Source organism: Anopheles merus, chromosome 2R (genome assembly GCF_017562075.2).
Source record: "Anopheles merus strain MAF chromosome 2R, AmerM5.1, whole genome shotgun sequence".
In the NCBI taxonomy this organism is placed as follows: Eukaryota; Metazoa; Arthropoda; class Insecta; order Diptera; family Culicidae; genus Anopheles; species Anopheles merus.
The window spans coordinates 52,355,637-52,374,190 of NC_054082.1; the positions used below are offsets into that span (position 1 = coordinate 52,355,637).

At 46.2% G+C, this 18,554-nt stretch overlaps 1 protein-coding gene across 20 annotated transcripts in view; it reads left to right on the forward strand.

Moving 5' to 3' along the window:
- The window catches only part of LOC121589001 (protein groucho-like), a 193,981-nt gene that overhangs the window by 167,145 nt on the left and 8,282 nt on the right, over positions 1 to 18,554 (forward strand). For 16 of the 20 annotated variants that reach the window (XM_041907508.1, XM_041907517.1, XM_041907526.1 and 13 more), the window contains one exon: positions 228 to 260. The exons of the other annotated variants lie outside the window; for them this stretch is intronic. In XM_041907508.1, the coding sequence (XP_041763442.1) occupies positions 228 to 260 (33 nt within the window). The remainder of the gene's footprint in view (positions 1 to 227; positions 261 to 18,554) is intronic. 20 annotated transcript variants of the gene reach the window in all.

The following is an 18,554-nucleotide window of genomic DNA, read 5'->3' on the forward strand; positions in this document are numbered from 1 at the left end:
GTTTCTGACTCTTAATCGCACGCTGCAAATTCTCTCATTTTGCTGCTGCAAATTCTTCAAAATAAAAAACGCAAAACAAAACCACCATTCAAACTCTCACGTTAAACAAAACCACAAAATTATTCGCGTCACGACACCCCCTCCGAAAAAAAACGACCGATTTTGAAAAACGCGCAAAATGAAAACCATATGAATCCTCTTCTCGGCCTCGCCCTGCCAATCTGCAGCAACATCAGCAACAGGGAATTCAGCAACTTTTAGTAAGTTTCGTGTTAACTATTCAAACGCACATAACATCTATCCCCTCGCCCCCGCCCCCATTCACCCTGCATTTTTCTTTTTGTTGTGTCAACTGCAATGCACTTTTTCCCCTTTTTCCTGGTTTACAATGCTGAAAGCGATCCCACCAGCCTTACACAGTTAATATGCAACAGAAAGAGAGCGTGTATAAGAGATAAAGAGAGAGAGAGAGAGGCGCTAGAGATCATAATCATCTTGTGTTTGTTCTAATATATCATCCTAACTAATGTTTTAAATCTGTGTCTGTGTAACAATGTCGTGAGATCAGGAATGGATTATTGAGTTGAGGCTAGCATTTTCATTTGGTTTATTCGGTTTATGCAAGACGTCTTTTTCATACACACGAAGACAATGTTCATATGTAATAGCTTTTTATACTTCTTGTAGAATGTTTTTGTTTTATTGTGATGTTACTACCAATCATTATCAGCACAATTTGTTTCCATTGTACATGGCGCGAATTGATCATTTTTGCTTTTTTCCACATGTTTCTATTAATTTATCATTAATACTATTTTTATCGATTTTGAAAGGGAAAAACTCTTTTCTGTTATCATGCTTATACTTTGTTTGAAAAAATGTCAATTGCATGTTCAAGCCATTCAGCTGCTATAATACTTCCCCGCCAGCACAAACTCTTGATTTGTACTTTTCAACCATTGTCTGTTCAAAGGTATCGCAATTAAATCTAAATCAAGCGCTAAAAAATGCTCAGCGATAGTGATTTGGTACCAAATACATAAAACAATACGACATCGAAACGCCCAAGCAAGTACCATTAACCCTTCAATTATCATAAAGCCGGCCGGGGATCGGTTGGGGTGTAATTTAGATCTAATCAGAAGCTCTATCGCTTTGCTACACATCGTCCATTCTTCCACGAAGTGCGTTCAGAAGCCAAGCTGTTCTTCTCGTTCCCACATCATCATTTTCGGGTTTGTACACAACAAACTGCTGTTGATGGGATCGAAATTAGGTTTGTAAAAAGGCAGCAGCAACGACGAGCACAAAAAAGCGAATCAAACCGTTTACCAAAACAGTTTTCCGTAAATGGTTTACCCGAGATTGTGTTGTCACTGACTGTTGGCAGTAAAGCCACCGATTGGGAATTAGCGATTATCGGTTTCGGACAATCTCTTCCGCAAAATCTGCCATCGGGGAAGGGATGATGCGAAGGGCAGGGATTAATTAATTAACTTTGAAATTTCGAAACTCATCGAGTTTTACGACTGGTCGAAAGGAAATCCCCTCGATTTGTGGCCGATTAGTTTTTATCGTGCCGTTTTAAGGACATTTTCACAAAGTCTGTTGTTTTGTCCATGCAATTGCCATTAGATGAGTTGTTTTTGTAATTTATAAACTTGAAATAGTTAAAACGAACGTTCACGTTTCAAATGTTCCAATCGTACGCAGTGGCACTAGTTCGCATCGGTCTCAGTTTGTTTATAGCCAATGGTAAATACATATCTAAATACATATATGAATTTCTAACTCCTCCACCCCTTGTTCAGTAAATTCGTTTTAGTTTCACCCTCATCCGCACAACCGATTGAAATAAAATTTGTCTAGTTGATTAGTTCTTCTCCGTTTCCCTTCGGTCTCTCTCCCTTCCCTAACGACGACTTTGTGTCCCTCGTAGCGCTCTTTGAGGCAGCAAAACCGCTCTCCATTGGTCGCACCCTCTCATTCTTCAAACCGGCCCAACCACTCCCCAAAATCACGTTCTGGTTGGCTCTTCCAACCAAAAACCGCAAAACATTAACATTCCTGTGGAGCGGCGTTCCACAAAGACCTTGGGTTCCGGGGCTCGGTTCGTCTGGGACTGAAACACGAGCGAAAGTGATTTATATCGATCAAAGAGTAAACTGAGCAAGAAACTGTCCCTATCTCCCAAGCTCCTGCCCAACACCCGGATCCATGCTGGTGTGTCGAAAGGTCTCTCAGTCGCTTCATTTCCCCGTCGTTTCCCATCCCATCCATTTCGGCATTCGGAGCGGAAACATCTCATGCCACAATTGTGCCAACGGCTACCGGGTCTTCCGGTTCCACTTACCCCAAAATTTAGCCCAAAGCATGTCTCGTCCCTCGTTTCGGTTGTCTGACTAGCTCGGAAGGATACAGGCACTCTCCTCCCCGGCGCTCCTTGTGTTCCGCCCTGTACCCCGTGTCAGTCATTAAGCGATCTTCTTATCTCCCGAAAGATTCATTCCGTATTCAACATTTAATTAACAACATCATCACGTTCCATAAGTTTCTCTATTATCCTTGCGGCACACACACACACACACACATTGCCACCTTCCTCCGACACTGTGTGGTGGCTCCCAGCATCGTTCCAGCTGCTCGGTTTCGGTCTTTTGGCATCCCTTCGGGGCACCACCACCCCCCACAGGAACGTCTTTCTCCAGCTGCCTTTCATTTGATGTAGCTGAAACAATTTGTGTACGTGCGTGTGTGTGAGTCCTATGACCGTTGAATAGTGAAAGGACATCCGACTCACTCTCCATCCACCCCCCCCCCCCTCCCGCCACTGGGAGTTGTTGTGTGTTGTCTTCTCACACTCAACATGACACACACGTTGCTGCGCTGTCCGCTGCCTCCAGCCCCTTAGCACGGCGATGCTTTATTCTGTCAGCACACAATTCCCAACGATTATGTTCCAAGCCAAAAGACCACTTCCACCCTTGTGTGCGTGTTGGTCGTGGATGGATGGGAGGGAAGTGTCAGGGCTATTTCTATTTGTACGCTTCATTTATGGTCAAAATGCTTCGGCACCTCCCGCTGCTGCTGCTGCTGAACACCGAGGACGCCTTGGTGCGCTTCTTTCATCTGCCCAATATTCGTTTCGCTTTCAGCCACGTTGTTGGGGAAAGTCCTTTATTTCATTGAAGCACAATTCCTCCTATCCACGTTTCGCCCTCCCCTCCATGGCCATGCTATTCGCAGGTCACCATATAATGTCCGAAATTGGTAAATGGGAATGCCCGAACTTGGGACAGCACCGACCGCCTAGCTCCAAGTGGTGTTATGTGTCCTTTTCTTTTTTTCCTTGGCAGAAATCACTTCCACTCTCCTACACGAGTAAAACACAGCAAGTGTAGTGGGAGAAGCGAGGAGAAAGAGGGTGGCTGACCGAATGATTATGTTTGCGTCCCCAGGACGTGACAATAAAACGCGCTCTCGCCGTCCAAAAGGACGACATCGACGACGACGACGACGACGACCGTAACGATACCAGCGAGAAAATGGAGCAATGAATTCTTCTGTATTTATTTCTCTATTCTCTCTCTGCTCACGCTGCAGGCTCGTCCTGGTTCCTCCCGGGCCCATGGCACCATTCGATTTTATGACACTAATTTCATTGAAGGGCGAGGGAAGACTAATACGGTTTAGTCGTTTGTGTGTAGCGAGGCGCAAGGCGCAAACGGAGAAGAAAGGGCGGTGTACCATGTTTTCTTCGGATTTTAGTACGACCCCTCTGCCGCAGTTGGCACGCACGCACGCGACTATTATCACACGCACGAGCCCAAAACACGCACGATAAATAAATAGATTAATTGCAATCGTACGACACATACTGAAACCATGGCCAATTGGCGTACTTTCGATGCGCTGGTCTGTTTGTGCCAATTACATAGAAAATTTGGCATAATTTTGAAAGACAACAATAACGTCAATCATAAAATTGCGCGCGTCATTTGAGAACAGCATGAGTCTGTACCATCTCTTTCAACACAAATCCCTTGTTTCGAATTGAATCGACTAAAGTGTTCAAGAAAACGAGAAAAACTTATCCCAACATTACGTCGCCCTAGCTAGCCACCCACTCTTGCTGCTGTAGCGGTGAAACGCATCCAAGCGAGAAAAACTGATGGCAGTAATATCATCATTCCGGCGCCGGAAGCAATGGTGGTTAGGCAACCAACACCACGAGCACTTCCTCTGCTGCTGCTGCGACGCTGGGTGCGAGGTAAAGGTCGCTTAACCTATCATCGAGGTCGGTTCCAGTCATAAAACATTAGTATGTGTGTGTGTGTGGGTGCGTGTGCTGTAGTAAAACATTTACCCAGCTGGTTGCCCACCTATACCGAGACCTGTGTTGTGCGCGCGATAGTGTGTGGAAGCCTCGGTTTGGGGTCTTTTTTATTACCATTTCCATCGATGCCGGTGTACGTGTGTGTATCCCCCACTCAACGGATTATTAACCAATTGAGTGAAGCAGGAAGAGGGGGAATGGCGAAAAGCTTCACCCTTTTGGCCCTTGTATCGTTTTGCGTTTCAGTCGAACAGTTTCGATGCTATCAATTGTCGCTCGTTCGCCCATCGAAAAACCCGTCCTCTTATCTCTCGACTTTTGTTGGACCGTATTAGCAGTGTGGTATTAGTAGTAGTAGTAGTAGTGTGTCGGCAATTAATACTGTAAGGCAAAATGTTCCATTCGATCATCCTGTTTGCGTGAAGTACGCGGGGGAGGGGGGGGGGAGATTTGGGTGAAAATTTGTGGTTTTCCTCAAACTAACCAAAACTCTAATTTACCTTCATCGGGTGCGCGCGTGTTCTATTTCGGTCGTGTAAAGCAGCTAGCAGAAGAAGAAAAACAGTGCAAAATACCACCCAAATGCCAACACACAACACCTCAGACCCCCCCCCCACCTCCCTTGCCATTGCTCACGTGTCACACAACCGGAACACAGCTACTGCGCGCCCTCCCGGTCCCGGTCGTCGTAAACTAAATTGCTAGCATAATTATAATCGTATAACCACATTTTAATATAATCATCCTATTTAATTTCACTCAAACTCCACCCCCTTGTTTGAGCGCGTACATGTGTGTGTATATGTAGATTGGGTGCTGCTCTTTTGCGCTTTTCCCTTACCTCACACTCACCCAGCGTAGCTCTGCTACGTGTGTCCTGTTATTAGGCTGAACAACATTGAAACACCACAACAAACTACTGCCACCATTGGCACCGGCAAGTCAGTCGGGCAAGGGCAGCATTAACGCGCGGCGGCTCCCTCATCCACCACCATTTCCGATCCACTCTACTCCACTCCACTCCACTCCACTCCACTTCCTTCCTTCCTTCCGGACTAATTCCGAGCACGCAATGTTGCACACGGGCAGGAGTGTTGGGATACAGTTTTCCACACGTTACCAGTTTATTGTTACGCCACCACGACCACCGCCACACCGGTGTACGGGTGAAAAAGTTTGTTATACCGTCCCCTTCCCTCTCCTCGGTAGAGTGAAGCGGGAGCAAGGATGGTGGTGGAGGTGAAACTGCTGCTGGTAGTAGTTTGTTCCATCGGTAAAGCGTGCTTACACAAATGAAGCGAATCATAAACAACGAGAGCGAGAGAGAGGGAGCCCGCCCGATGGGGGTTTGGGGAGAGACAATGAAAACAGAACGAGTCAAAGTGAAATAGAAAGTGGTTGGCAACTTAGTGCTGGACGATAGTGTCCTCCTTTACGCTGCCCACCAGAACAGTTTGTCCTGGATGCGCTCGGGTGGTCTACCCACCATCACCATGGATCCTATTATCCTCAACTCGGTTGTATTCATCCATCCCGGTGTCTCTGACCTTATCCTTCCGTTCTCGCCACCGGGGTGGTGGGGTCCAATCCTAACGGGATCACATTTATCAGTCGAGGAGGAACCGACAGGGAGGACCTTCCTTCCTTGCTCTCCTCCCTCATGTGTGTCGTCATACTGTTCCGCTTTTGAGGTTTTAATCCTTACCAGGTTTGAGCGAATGGTAAAATATCGGGGCACGGGGGACAAGCACACAGCTCCATCACACACCGACAGCCGAATGCGTCTCCTCCGTGGGCGGTTCTGTTTGTGTGTAATAAAGCCAAACAATGCTACAGAGAGAGAGAGCGAGTGTGAGAGAGCACAGTCAACCACTGCCCCCCGACTCCCGACCAAATCGACCGTTTATGTACACGCATTCATAAACTAACTCCCCTTGTCCGAAACCCTGCTTGAAATCCGCTCCGCACCCTCCCTCTCCCTCATAGGGGGGGGGGGGGGGTGATATTGTGTAGTTGATGTAAAATATGGTTGTTTATCGTTCCCGTTTTCCCCCACATGGCAAACTATAGAGAGGAAGGTTGCGGAGGATGTGTGTGGGGAGGCAGGAAGGCCAAATTCCACCAGTTCTCCAGCAGGCGAGAGCCACAATCAGAAGCATTATAAAACTCGGCAAAACCGCTAGTCCCCCGATCCCGGTCTCTGCACCGACCAACGTGACCCCGCAACCCTCCGCCATTTCCTTTACCCATTTGAACCGTTTTGAATGCGAGGAAGCAAGGTGGTAAAGTGTTTTTTGCTGCCACCCTCCACCCCCATTTCCCATTCCTTTGCTTTGCTTTCCTTTCTGTGGATATTGGATTGGTACTGCTCTGTACAACTTCGGTGCAACTCTGTGACCAAGGGTATCAATTGTGAAATGTTTGCCAACTAAAACGAAACGGTGGTTTTGGCACACGTACACACCACCCCGACGCCCACCATGCCCATGTACACACGCACGCGGGTTTGGATTACCCTCAGGGGGCGAGAAAAACGTAAACGACTGCTAATATGTTTTCCACACCGGGTTGTGGTTTTTCTTTTTGTCGAGCTGTCGTGTGTGTGTGTGTGTGTTGGGGCGACCAAACCGGGCCCGGGCCTTTTCCGAACAATAAGTGGCCCAAGGGATGGTGGGACAGAGGGCCGCGGGAGAGGTGACGTACGTGACAGCGTACAATTGTTAAAACCCGTCATGTTGTGAGTATAAAGCAGCGAAATGTTGTTTAACTTGTTTTGTATTGTTGATTGCCTTAGCCCTTGCCTGGCCTGCAGCACTGTTGTGTTGTTTTATTTGTAGAGTAAATTGAGGATTTTGCGATACTTTGCGGCACAGGATAATTATGTCCATCCACATGGAAGCAATTATAATAAGGTGCTTTTATCGATGTTTTACATGGCAAATATATATTGCAAAAAAAAAACAAAGAAAGGAAGGGAAAGGAAAAACGAATAATGTTCAACAAATTCTCCGAACGCAAATCCACATCATGGCTGCAGAACTTTTCCACTTATTGACCTTTTCATTCGCTACAGAAATTCATCGGTCACTCCTCCCGCTGCTGCTTGTTGGTGTGCGCGCAGTATTTATTCCACAAACCATTGATCCCCCCTGCCTACCCCTTCCAAAGGGTTTCCCCTTTTGGGTCGCGAATCTAAGTAAACTCTCCTACCGCCGCCGTGTCCGTGTAAAGTTGGCGCTTAAAGTTCCCGCCTTTGCTCGCCGACTTTATTTGCCGTAATTTCCTTTGCCTCTTCTCACACCAGCACTCACAAACATACATACACACACACACCTACACCGACCATTGTGGGTTCGCGCTGTGGGTGCTTCGTTTGCTGTAATTCATTTTAATTTGAACCATTTCCTGCTACATAAACGCAAATAAACGCCAACGCGCCTCGCCGGTACGTCGCCGCCTGGTGTTTGGCCCGTCACACCAAACGGCCGTTTTCCAAACGCACCCTCCCCATGGTCTCGTGTCGACTTCCCAAGCAAAGCCCTACAAAACCCACAGAGCGCCACACGGTTGACCTCCGCTGGAAGTATTTCGTGCGGACGTGTGCGGCAATCGTTTGTAAATGACTGCGAAAGTTTTCTCCCTCCTCGTTGCTCCCTAGCCAACATCCCTCCTACCCTTCCCCCACAACCGTTGCGCGCTTAACGAGAATCCCCGATTGTGGAAAGCGGAGTGGAAAGGTCTCCTTCCAATTAAAACTCTCCCTGCCATGTCTGCCACTCCGTTGGCCTCTCTCCAGTCGTGGGCCTCCTCGTCGTCATCATCAGCGTAACCACCCACATCACCGGGCACTGGGGAGTGAGAGGGCAGCAGTAGCAGTAGCAGCAAACCGCTTCCGGTCCAATACCGAGTTCATATTTCATTATGCTTGGCTCTCTCCACTCTGCTCGCGTCGTCGAGTAGTGGAGTCCTTTTCATCGCCCAGCACAAAGCCCCCAACGCAAAGAAGGCAACTACTTCTGGGCTGGTGAGGGGAGGATGGTAGTGGTGGTAGTGGTTTCCATGTCCTTTGTTTCGTTCGCGTGAAAACTCCTTCCAACTTCGACACTGGGTTGGCGCCCCTGTTTCAAGCATGGCCCCTCTCTCTCTCACACAATCAGCAAGAGAACATGCTGATGACGATGTCGTTAGGGAGTTGGAGCCGAACAAAAAAAAAATTAACGAAAGAAACCCAAAAGGACGGCGGAAAACCGGAAAACCCCTCGTTCAAGAAAAGTGAGGTGCACAGCAGTAATTTCCACGCCATTCGAGCACGGACAAATGCACCCACCAGCCGCCGCCCTACCCGCGGATGCAAGGTGAATGTTTTCATTGAAGGCGTTGAAGGATATTTTTTCTTCTACATTTTCAACACCCGTTCTTGAAGCTGGCACTCCAAGCGGGGACAAGTATTACCACGCGAGGGCAACGGTTGGTTGTGTTGTGCAACTGCTGCAACGTGGGGGAGGACTCCAGCGAATAAATGATTCATTGTTGCGCGCTAGAGCTTTATGAGTTCGCTGTTATGTTGCTCATTTTTGCTCACAAAAACAAAAAACGCTGGGACGATAGCGTATGGTTTTTGTAACGGAAAACGAGTTCGTTATGGGTTTGGGTTTTTTTTCTTCTTCAAAATGGCAATTTAGGCTTTTTAAACGACTTAATAATTTCATCGCATATGATAGTATAAAATAATGTAGTAATTCGGAAGTGTGTTGGGTTGTGTGTGCACTTTTGCCCGCAGTTCAATTTAATGCACACTAATTGCAATGCCCCCAACATTAAATAAAATTACAAGCAAAAAAAAAACACCCAACAACCTCATATCTATTTACCTCCACTTCACAGAAGAAGTAAAAAACGCCATTCTGTGGCGATAAAACCGTCAATTCTGTCTCTCTCTCTCTCCCCTCCCAACCAATCAATCGATTTGCACAAAAACCGCAAACCCGTTGTGTGCTGCAAGACATTTAATCCTTTCCACCTGTCTGAAACCTCCTCCAATCGAACACAACCTTTTACGTCCAATGGCCCATTGCAGGGTACAAAAACCGCACAACGCACGAAAACACACAAACAGCCGCAAACAGTTTTCCACGGCTAGCGCCAAACCTCAAAACCGCAGCGGGGATAGTACCCGTGCCACCCGCGGTCCAACGCGCGCCAACATACCATTTTGCATTATACGACTGAACGTGAACGCGCGTTTATATTGGGTGTGCTAATGCTGCGTAAACTATTTGAACCTGCTGGCCAAAAACCACACCTGTTTCCCGGTCCTTTTTTTATTTTGTTGCCTAAATGCGGGACGCGTGAAAGCAAACACCCGAACACAGCAAGTTTGTAGTAACGTAATCAGTGTTTGATCGGAAGCGGGACTAATTGATAGCGCACTGGAAACCGCAGACTGAGGATATCTTCATGCGAAATGTCGATGCAATAACAGCAAACATTTACAAAACTAGCTGCTCTTTAAGGTGCGTAGAGTAGTGACAATGGCGTAATGATGGTTTCGACTTGGGATGATGGCCTCAGTCAGATTAGAAACGCAGTTAAGGCCGCGTTAGCGTTAAGGCCGGGCTACATTGATCGTACTCTCTGGTGTAATTTAAATTTTCACTAGCGCATCTGGCGGCGGCTGTAGGAAGCATGTTGTCAAACAATTTGGAGCCGCTCCAGAACATATGTTAATTTTCCATTTGTTTCACTTAAATCAGAGAAGAAAAGTTTTGTAAAACGTAGATACACATGTTTTGCACGCATTGCAACTCCCATTTTTGCAATGGAAAACGATGGAAAAACTACTTAATTTTGAGATCAGGCATGACCATTCGCTCGATGACCAAAAAAAGCTTCCACCAGGCATCTGGTGGCGATGCGCTAGTGAAAATCAAAATTACGCTTGCGAGTACGATCAATGTAGCCCGGCCTTTAGAGATAGCTTGTAAATAAGCTTTTTTTGTAATATTATCCAATATTATGAAGTTAAAGGCATCAAAAGAAAGTTCCCAATTGGGGTTACATTGGAGTCATTTTTTTATATCTATGCCCCAATTTCTATGTTAAGCTAAAAAGCTGAAACTTTTGCCTGTCAGTAGTGGTATAATATTTATCGTCCTGGTCGTATTTTCCATACCCAGTTGCGTTCTGCCATACATTTCAAAATCATTTTGTTTTATCTTTTTCTGTTTGAAATGAGCTTTAATACTTTTAATACATAGTTGTGGCAGAGAGTTCTTCAGTTTTCTTGATAAAATATTGATGCTTCAACTAACAACAACAAACAATCATTCGTACCTAACCTAATCGGGCCTGCAACAAGACAGCATTTGTCGAAAGTATTTTGTAAACTTGTTTACATTTTAACCTAAACTTTTACATGTGTACATTTTTAAGCTCAAAATCGAAGTCTAGTTTGGCGTTGGAAGTCTAGATTTGTGTGATGATTTCAGTCGTCAACTGTCAAACTCCATGTAAAAAAACTGTCTAGTATTGTGAAATACCTTCTGTTTTAGTTAGTGAATTTCTCAACTGGTAGAGAGAGGAACGTCTGTACTGATTGAACGCTTGCGCTAGACTCCTTCTTTATTCCTTGTTTCCTTCATTCGTCCCCTCAATACAATTCCCAAGCAGCAAATTCAAGTGACAGAAGGTCATATGTTTATACCGTACAAATTCATTACTCAACATAGCCGCCCCCCGTTGAAAGGTAGCTTTCAACCCTTATTACGAAACCTCTCTTTCTTCCTTCTGTCCGGGCAGTATGCAGATCTTGGTGATGGCTCTTCTGAAAATTCCATCCTTCGTTTTCACATCAACCACTCGAACCAAGCCGTCATCACCAGGATAAATCTTCAGCACTCGGCCGAAGCGCCATTTGAGAGGGGGAAGGTTGTCCTCCTTCAGCAGGACCATAGTGCCCTCCCGAACGTTGTCTCGCCTTGAAGTCCACCGGGTACGCGGATGCAAACCAGACAAGTAGTCTCGATTCCATCGCTTCCAAATCCGCCGAACATACTCCTGCAATTGTTGATAGCGGTCCAGGCGGTTGCCTGGAATCTCAGCATAAGATGGCTCAGGGACCGATGTAAGCGCCCGTTGAATCAAAAAATGACCCGGTGTCAGAATTTCCAGGTCCTCTGGATCGTTGGAAAGTGCAGTTAACGGTCGCGAGTTCAAACAAGCCTCCACTTGAACTAAGATAGTTTCCAGGTCGTCTCGCCGCAAGATACTGGATCCTATCGTCGCCTTGAGATGCCGTTTAAGCGACTTCACTGCGGCCTCCCAGATCCCACCGAAATGGGGTGACCGCGGAGGGATGAAGTTGAAGGTGATCCCTTCCGTTCCGCAGTAAGTTGTAACAGCATCCTGATGTTGTTGTTTCTGGAACAGCTCATACATCTCCTTGAGCGCTCGATCAGCTCCCCGGAAATTTTTGGCGTTGTCGCACTGGATTACGGATGGTTTACCGCGACGAGCTATGAAACGCTTCAATGTAGAAATGAAGGCTGGAGTAGACAAATCGGCAATAAGCTCCACATGTACTGCCTTGATCACAAGACAGACGAAAACAGCAACATAGCATTTGATTGGAGCAGCCTTCTTGTTGGTTTGTCTATAGAATAATGGACCACACAGATCCACACCAGTGTTGTAGAATGGGAGAACTGGGTTTACGCGTTCGCTGGGCAAATCTCCCATGATTTGCTCTGCCGTTGTTGGTTTGGATCGGAAACAACTTACACACTCATATACGACCTTTCGTGCCAGGTTGCGTACGCGAAGGGGCCAGAATCTCTCACGCAGGCTAGATATGAGCTCTTGTTGTCCCGCATGCAGATATTGTCGATGATAAGAACGCACAATCAGTAGGGTCAATGGGTGAGAAAACGCTAAAATTATCGGATGTTTGCGTTCATACGAAACAGGCGAGTTTCGCAAACGACCACCCACACGTAGGATACCCTCTTTCAGAATAGGTGTTAGCGTTTTCAGTTTTGAGTTCGGCTTGACCGCTCCAGTTTGACGAACATCCCGAAGCTCCTCAGCAAAGGTTTCTTGTTGGGCCAGACGAACGAGCGTTAGAGACGCTGACACTAATTCATCTATTTTTAGAAACCCCTTTCGTAGATTTCCGCGGTGTGTCGGTTGACAATTGTACATGAATCGCAGCAGATATGCCGTAAGTCGCACCAATTTTTCGTAAGATGAAGAAAGATCGAATAGAAAATTTGGCGGTACCTGTTGAGATGTGGCTACAATCGATCGCTCTTCCAAATCTTCCGAGGAAATTTCAGTATTGGGTTTGTTCGTAGGCCAAGCTTGACTTGGAAGATGCAACCATGAGGGCCCTTGCCACCAAAGTTGGGAATCCATGAGCTGCAAAGGCATCATTCCCCTGGAAATAATGTCAGCTGGATTGTGCTCGCTGGCCACATAACTCCAAGGCATCTTGTAGGTTTGGTGCTGGATTTCCGCAACTCGGTTCGCAACGAACTGTTTCCAACGGGAAGGACTGCTTGAAAGCCAATGAAGAACTATCGTTGAATCAACCCAGAAGTTGATTTTAAGCTCCAATTTCACCCCTTGCTTCACCTTCTGCCATAAGTGTGATAGTAACAACGCTCCCGACAACTCGAGCCGTGGAAGGGACACGTTTTTCTTCCGTTTGGTATTAGGTATCGGTGCCACCTTTGACTTAGCACATAACAACCGTACTGAGACTTGGCCATCGGACGATTCTGCTCGTATGTAGATACAGGCGCCATAAGCCCGTAGGGAAGCATCACTAAATCCGTGAGCTTCAATTCGCACTGTTCCACCAATTGCTCGTCGTGGAATTGTCAAGCTAGTCAGATCAGCGAGTTGTTCTCTGAAGCGCAACCAGAATTGTTGCCGTTCAGACTCCAAAGGTTCATCCCAGGTATTTTCGTTCTTCCAGAGCTCCTGCATGAAACACTTTGCTACTACAATGACTGGTCCTAACAGTCCAAGAGGATCGAACAACTTAGCTGAGTCTGATAACGCAATGCGTTTGGTGATGATTTCTGATTCCTTCCAACCAGGCACACTAAACCCTAGCTGGTCCGATGATGGCATCCATCTTAAACCCAAAGCCTTGATGGATGTGCTGCGATCGATGTTCAAAACATCTCCCTCGATTTGTAGTTCAGCTGGTATTTGCTCCAGTAACTCAGACGAGTTTGAAGCCCATTTGCGCAGGTGAAATCCTGCCGATTGTAGAAGCTGATTTATTTCGCTGCAAATAATCCGGCCATCTTCAACAGATTCCACACCGGTGATCATGTCATCCATGTAAAAATCTTGCTCGAGGACCTTGGATGCCCTGGGATATCTTGTTTCTCCTTCCTTAGCCAACGCTTGCAGACAACGGGTGGCCAAGTAAGGTGCGCAGGCTGTGCCGTACGTAACGGTTTTCAGCTGATAGATGCGAATTCTATCATCAGCAGATTCTTTCCACAGGATGCGTTGAAGTGGACGATCGGATTCCTTCACCCAAATTTGGCGATACATTTTTTCAATGTCAGCCAAAATCGCAAATCTGGGTACTCTAAATCGGAGTAACAACGACAAAAGATCATCTTGCACTGAAGGTCCCACCATCAGTGCATCGTTGAGGGATACCCCTGTATCAGTAGAACTGGATGCATCAAATACGACTCTTAGCTTAGTCGTGAGGCTGTCGGGTCGTACTACACAATGATGCGGCATGTAATATGTCTTTCCAATGTCATGGCGGTCAGATGGAATTTCTTCCATGTGTCCTAGATCGAGATACTCCTGTAGGAATTTAGAATATTCCTGCTTCAATTTCGAGTCGATATTTAATCGCCTACAGAGCGATTGTAGCCGCCGTGATGCAGCTTCATAAGAGTCACCTAGTTGATTAAGCCTTTCAGTACGCGTTGGTAAGGCTACCACGAAACGGCCTTCGTGGTCTCGTGAAGTTGTTTGTACAAATGCTGCCTCACACTCAGCTTCCTCGACGGATAACATCGCAGGGGAGTAGCAGCCTTCCAGTTCCCAAAACCGGCTTAGTTGGTCATTCAGCGTCATGACGTTGAGCACTAAGGAAGAGTGTGTTAGACCTTGGCTTACCTGACCTGAGACAATCCAACCCAGCTCCGTGTTTTGCAGTAGTAGTTTTGGGCTATTCAACCGAAGAATGTTACCCAAAAGTAGATCGTTGTAACCTTCTCGCCCAATAAGTAGATCAATTGGCCCTGGCTCATAGAAATGAGGATCCGCCAACGTCACTCCCTTCGGTAGGTTCAATCCTTCCGGATTGACTGCATGTGCTGGCTGGTCCCACGTCACTTCTCGCAGCACATGGAACTTCCAGCTTGCCTTGAAGGTAGAGCAGTGAGAGTGGATAGCAAGGCTCACAGAATGATGAGACGAATGCTGTGCCTTCCCTATTCCACCAAGCAGATGATGCTCGTTCCTCTTCTGGACTCTCAACAGCTGTACCAATCGTTCCGTAACAATGTTGATCTGTGAACCTCCATCCAGTAAAGCTCGAGCCCAGATACGTGTTCCGTCAACATTCACTACTTGTACCATTGCTGTTGGTAACAGGATTATTTTTTCGAAATTGTTGCGCGCACAATGTTGAACAATAGAAGCCGGTGTAGCTGCTTCTGCATTTGATGTAGACGGCAGTGATGACGCTGATGCTAATGACGACTGATCAATTGGAGAATTCGGTTTGTGAAGCATCGTATGATGATTTCGCTGACATACACGGCAAGATCCGGACGAACAATCCTTTCGCTGATGACCCGCCGACAAACAGTTAAAACACAACTGTCCGTTCCTCACTAGCTCGTGTCGCTTTTCCACAGATGCATTTCGAAACACTTCGCACAGGTACGCAGCATGTGAAGCCCTTTTGCAGAATGAACAAACCTTTGTGGCCGGCTTAACCACGCTGTACACTTCGTTGCGGGTTTTCATTCTGCCTCCAGCTGTTGTTGCTTCACTTGTTCGATTCCTGCCTGGAGCCATGGCTTGCAAAACAGTTGCTTGGCTGCGAAGGAATTTCATGATCTCGTCATACGTGGGAACATTGGTTGAGCTATGATGTATTTCCCATTGTTTAAGTGTGGCCAGGTCTAATTTAGAGCAGACCATGTGAGCTAAGAGCACGCTCCATCCTTCCGTGGCCACTCCCATTCTAGTCGTCATTTTAACACCACGCTCAAAACTGTCAATTAAAGAAATCAGTGATTCGTATGATTCCTTTTTCATGTGTGGTATCGCAAATAATCCATCAAGATATCGTTTCACCACTAGCTTTTTGTTTTCGAATCGCGATTTCAATACTTCCCAGGCAACAGAATAATTTGCGTCGGTGATTTCGATGTCTCCTACTACGTTAAGAGCATCCTTTTGAAGAGAGCCTTTTAAGTATCGTAGCTTGTCTACGTCGGCTAAATTCTTATTGCGATCAATAAGACTGAGAAAGGCATCTCGAAACGGTAACCAATCTTCCATCTTTCCATCAAAAGTTGGCAAGCGCATTTCGGGAAGTTTTGTGTGTGGCATGGTATCGCGTGTTGGTGTGGAAACTACACTTGATGACAAGTTTCTTTCAATTGCCAATGAAAGCTCAAAATGGCGGTTCTCGAAAGAGGCGTACTCTTCTTCTTCTTGTTCGAACTGTGCATTGGAAGAAGAAACCAAATTGTTGGTGTGCCATGTTTCATATTCCGTGGATAGCATCGACAAGCGTGACGCACATCCTTTCAGAAAAGCGGCATCCGCTCTTGTTGCATGCTGTAGTGCTTGATCAATGCGGTCCAGCCTTTGGTCGAAATGCTGACGCATTCGCTTTCTTTTCTCCGCCAGCATTGCTGCTGTTGGAAAAGTAGGACTTGAATTTACTGATTCAAAACCTGCAAACTCACTCTCCGAAGCTTCTCTTGCCACGGCTGCCCTCAGTATTGGATTGGCTTGGACATGATCGCTGTCTGATGCAGCTTGCACATGTGATACACGATGCGATGCGTCTTGTTCCTCAAACGCCGCCGACGTCGTTGGAACTGGTGAACCAGGCATTTTCACTTGTAACAAAAAACACTTTTCACAACACTGAATGTTCGTAAAATAGTTCAATTTGTCCCGTACTCTACCTGTAGAATTTGTTCAAACCACGCGGTTTTATTGTTCGCACACTCACGCACACACCCGGATTAACACACGCGGAACTTTGCTTTACCCGAGAAGAGAGAATTGTTCACTCGCGCACACGCTCACTCCGTTTGAATAACGCGCGCGAACCTTTATCTTAACCCGAAAAGAGAGAATTGTTCACTCGCGCACACGCTCACTCCGTTTGAATAACGCGCGCGAACCGTATTGTTCACAATACGTTTGTTAGCACCGACCACGTTTTCCACGAATTAAAACGTTCGATATGCCTTAAGCAGGGAACTTGCCTCCTTGCACTGAAAACACTTCTTGCGTATTCGAACGACTGATGATCGATCACAAGCAAAAAGATACCGTACCGACCGCGTTTCCACAGATTGAAAACGTTCGATGTACGTGTATAGGGAACTTGCTCACCTACACTTGAAACATACAACTTTGAATTCAATGTTCACTAACACTTGAACAATGTATTGTTCAACAAGCGTCCAAAAGACTGAGGCTTGACCGTCAGAAACAATAACTGGCACCGACCACGTTTCCACGTATTGAAAACGTTCGATATGCTTTGTACAGGAACTTGCAAACCTGCACTGGTAATTTCTTGTGAATTCGAACGGCAGCGGTTCGACGACACACAATAATGTATCGCACCGACCACGTTTCCACAGATTGAAAACGCTCGATGTGCGTGTGTAGGTAACTTGCGCACCTACACTGGAACAAACGATACCACCAACGACGTTCCACGAATTGGAAGTCAGGTACTCGGTTTGTGGGGACACTTGCACTCCCGCACTGAAGCTACACAACACTTCTCACCGAAAACGTTCTACACTTTGAACGCTCGATGCACCAAATGTTGCGTATCTGGACTTCACAATTAAGCCACTTGTGAAGTGCACGATCTAACGCATGCGTATGCTCAAGTATGAGCCTGTCCGAACGCGCACAGCTATTTTACACGCACACTGAATGTCCTAGTGTCCAACTCACACTGTGACACTCGCGCGAACAATACACTGCCGTTATGCACACTTCCTCAATCTCTCTACGAATATCGAAACAGCAAACGCACAATACACTGCCACTAATGCACCCGTGTGCAACGAATTGTCGTTATCTCGATAGCCAATTCTATCCGGTTCTACGAAGGACCATAATGTTTTAGTTAGTGAATTTCTCAACTGGTAGAGAGAGGAACGTCTGTACTGATTGAACGCTTGCGCTAGACTCCTTCTTTATTCCTTGTTTCCTTCATTCGTCCCCTCAATACAATTCCCAAGCAGCAAATTCAAGTGACAGAAGGTCATATGTTTATACCGTACAAATTCATTACTCAACACCTTCCTTACAGGGTTTACCAGTCCAATGAACATTTGTTCACTTGTGTATAACCAATAGTATTTTTGAATAGACACCGCTGTATACCTTGATCACCCGTCAGATGCTGCTAGCTTCTTCTATTTGGTGTAAACGTCCTACGCAGACGTTCAAATCAATACCACCACCGTAGCCGGATAGTCATGTCAGTTCAGTCCTTACTACAGGGGGAACGATCCATTCCAGGCTTGAACCCATTACGGGCGTGTTATTGAGTCGTTCGAGTTGACGACTGTACTACGGGTACGCCCCAAAGCTGTAAGCTACTATGTCCAATTTAATATCACAATTGTCATCTTCGATTGCACAACTGTCAGATTCGGCACGGTTTGCTTTGTTAGGTAAAATTTTGTTAAAATAAAACGGATTCAAATACATTTCTTTTATGCAAGTAAAATGCAGCATAAACCATACATTAAATCATAAGATTATGATTGGCACAACAAACTGTGTCGAATCTGACTGTTATGCAATCGAAGATGACACTTGTGTTATTAAATTGGACAGAGTAGTTTACACCATATGACGTGTGTTCAAGTGGTAGACAGCGGTATCTATTAAATAAGACGATTGTTATAAAAAAGTGGACAGTTGTTTATTGGATTGGTAAACCCCCTGTATATTG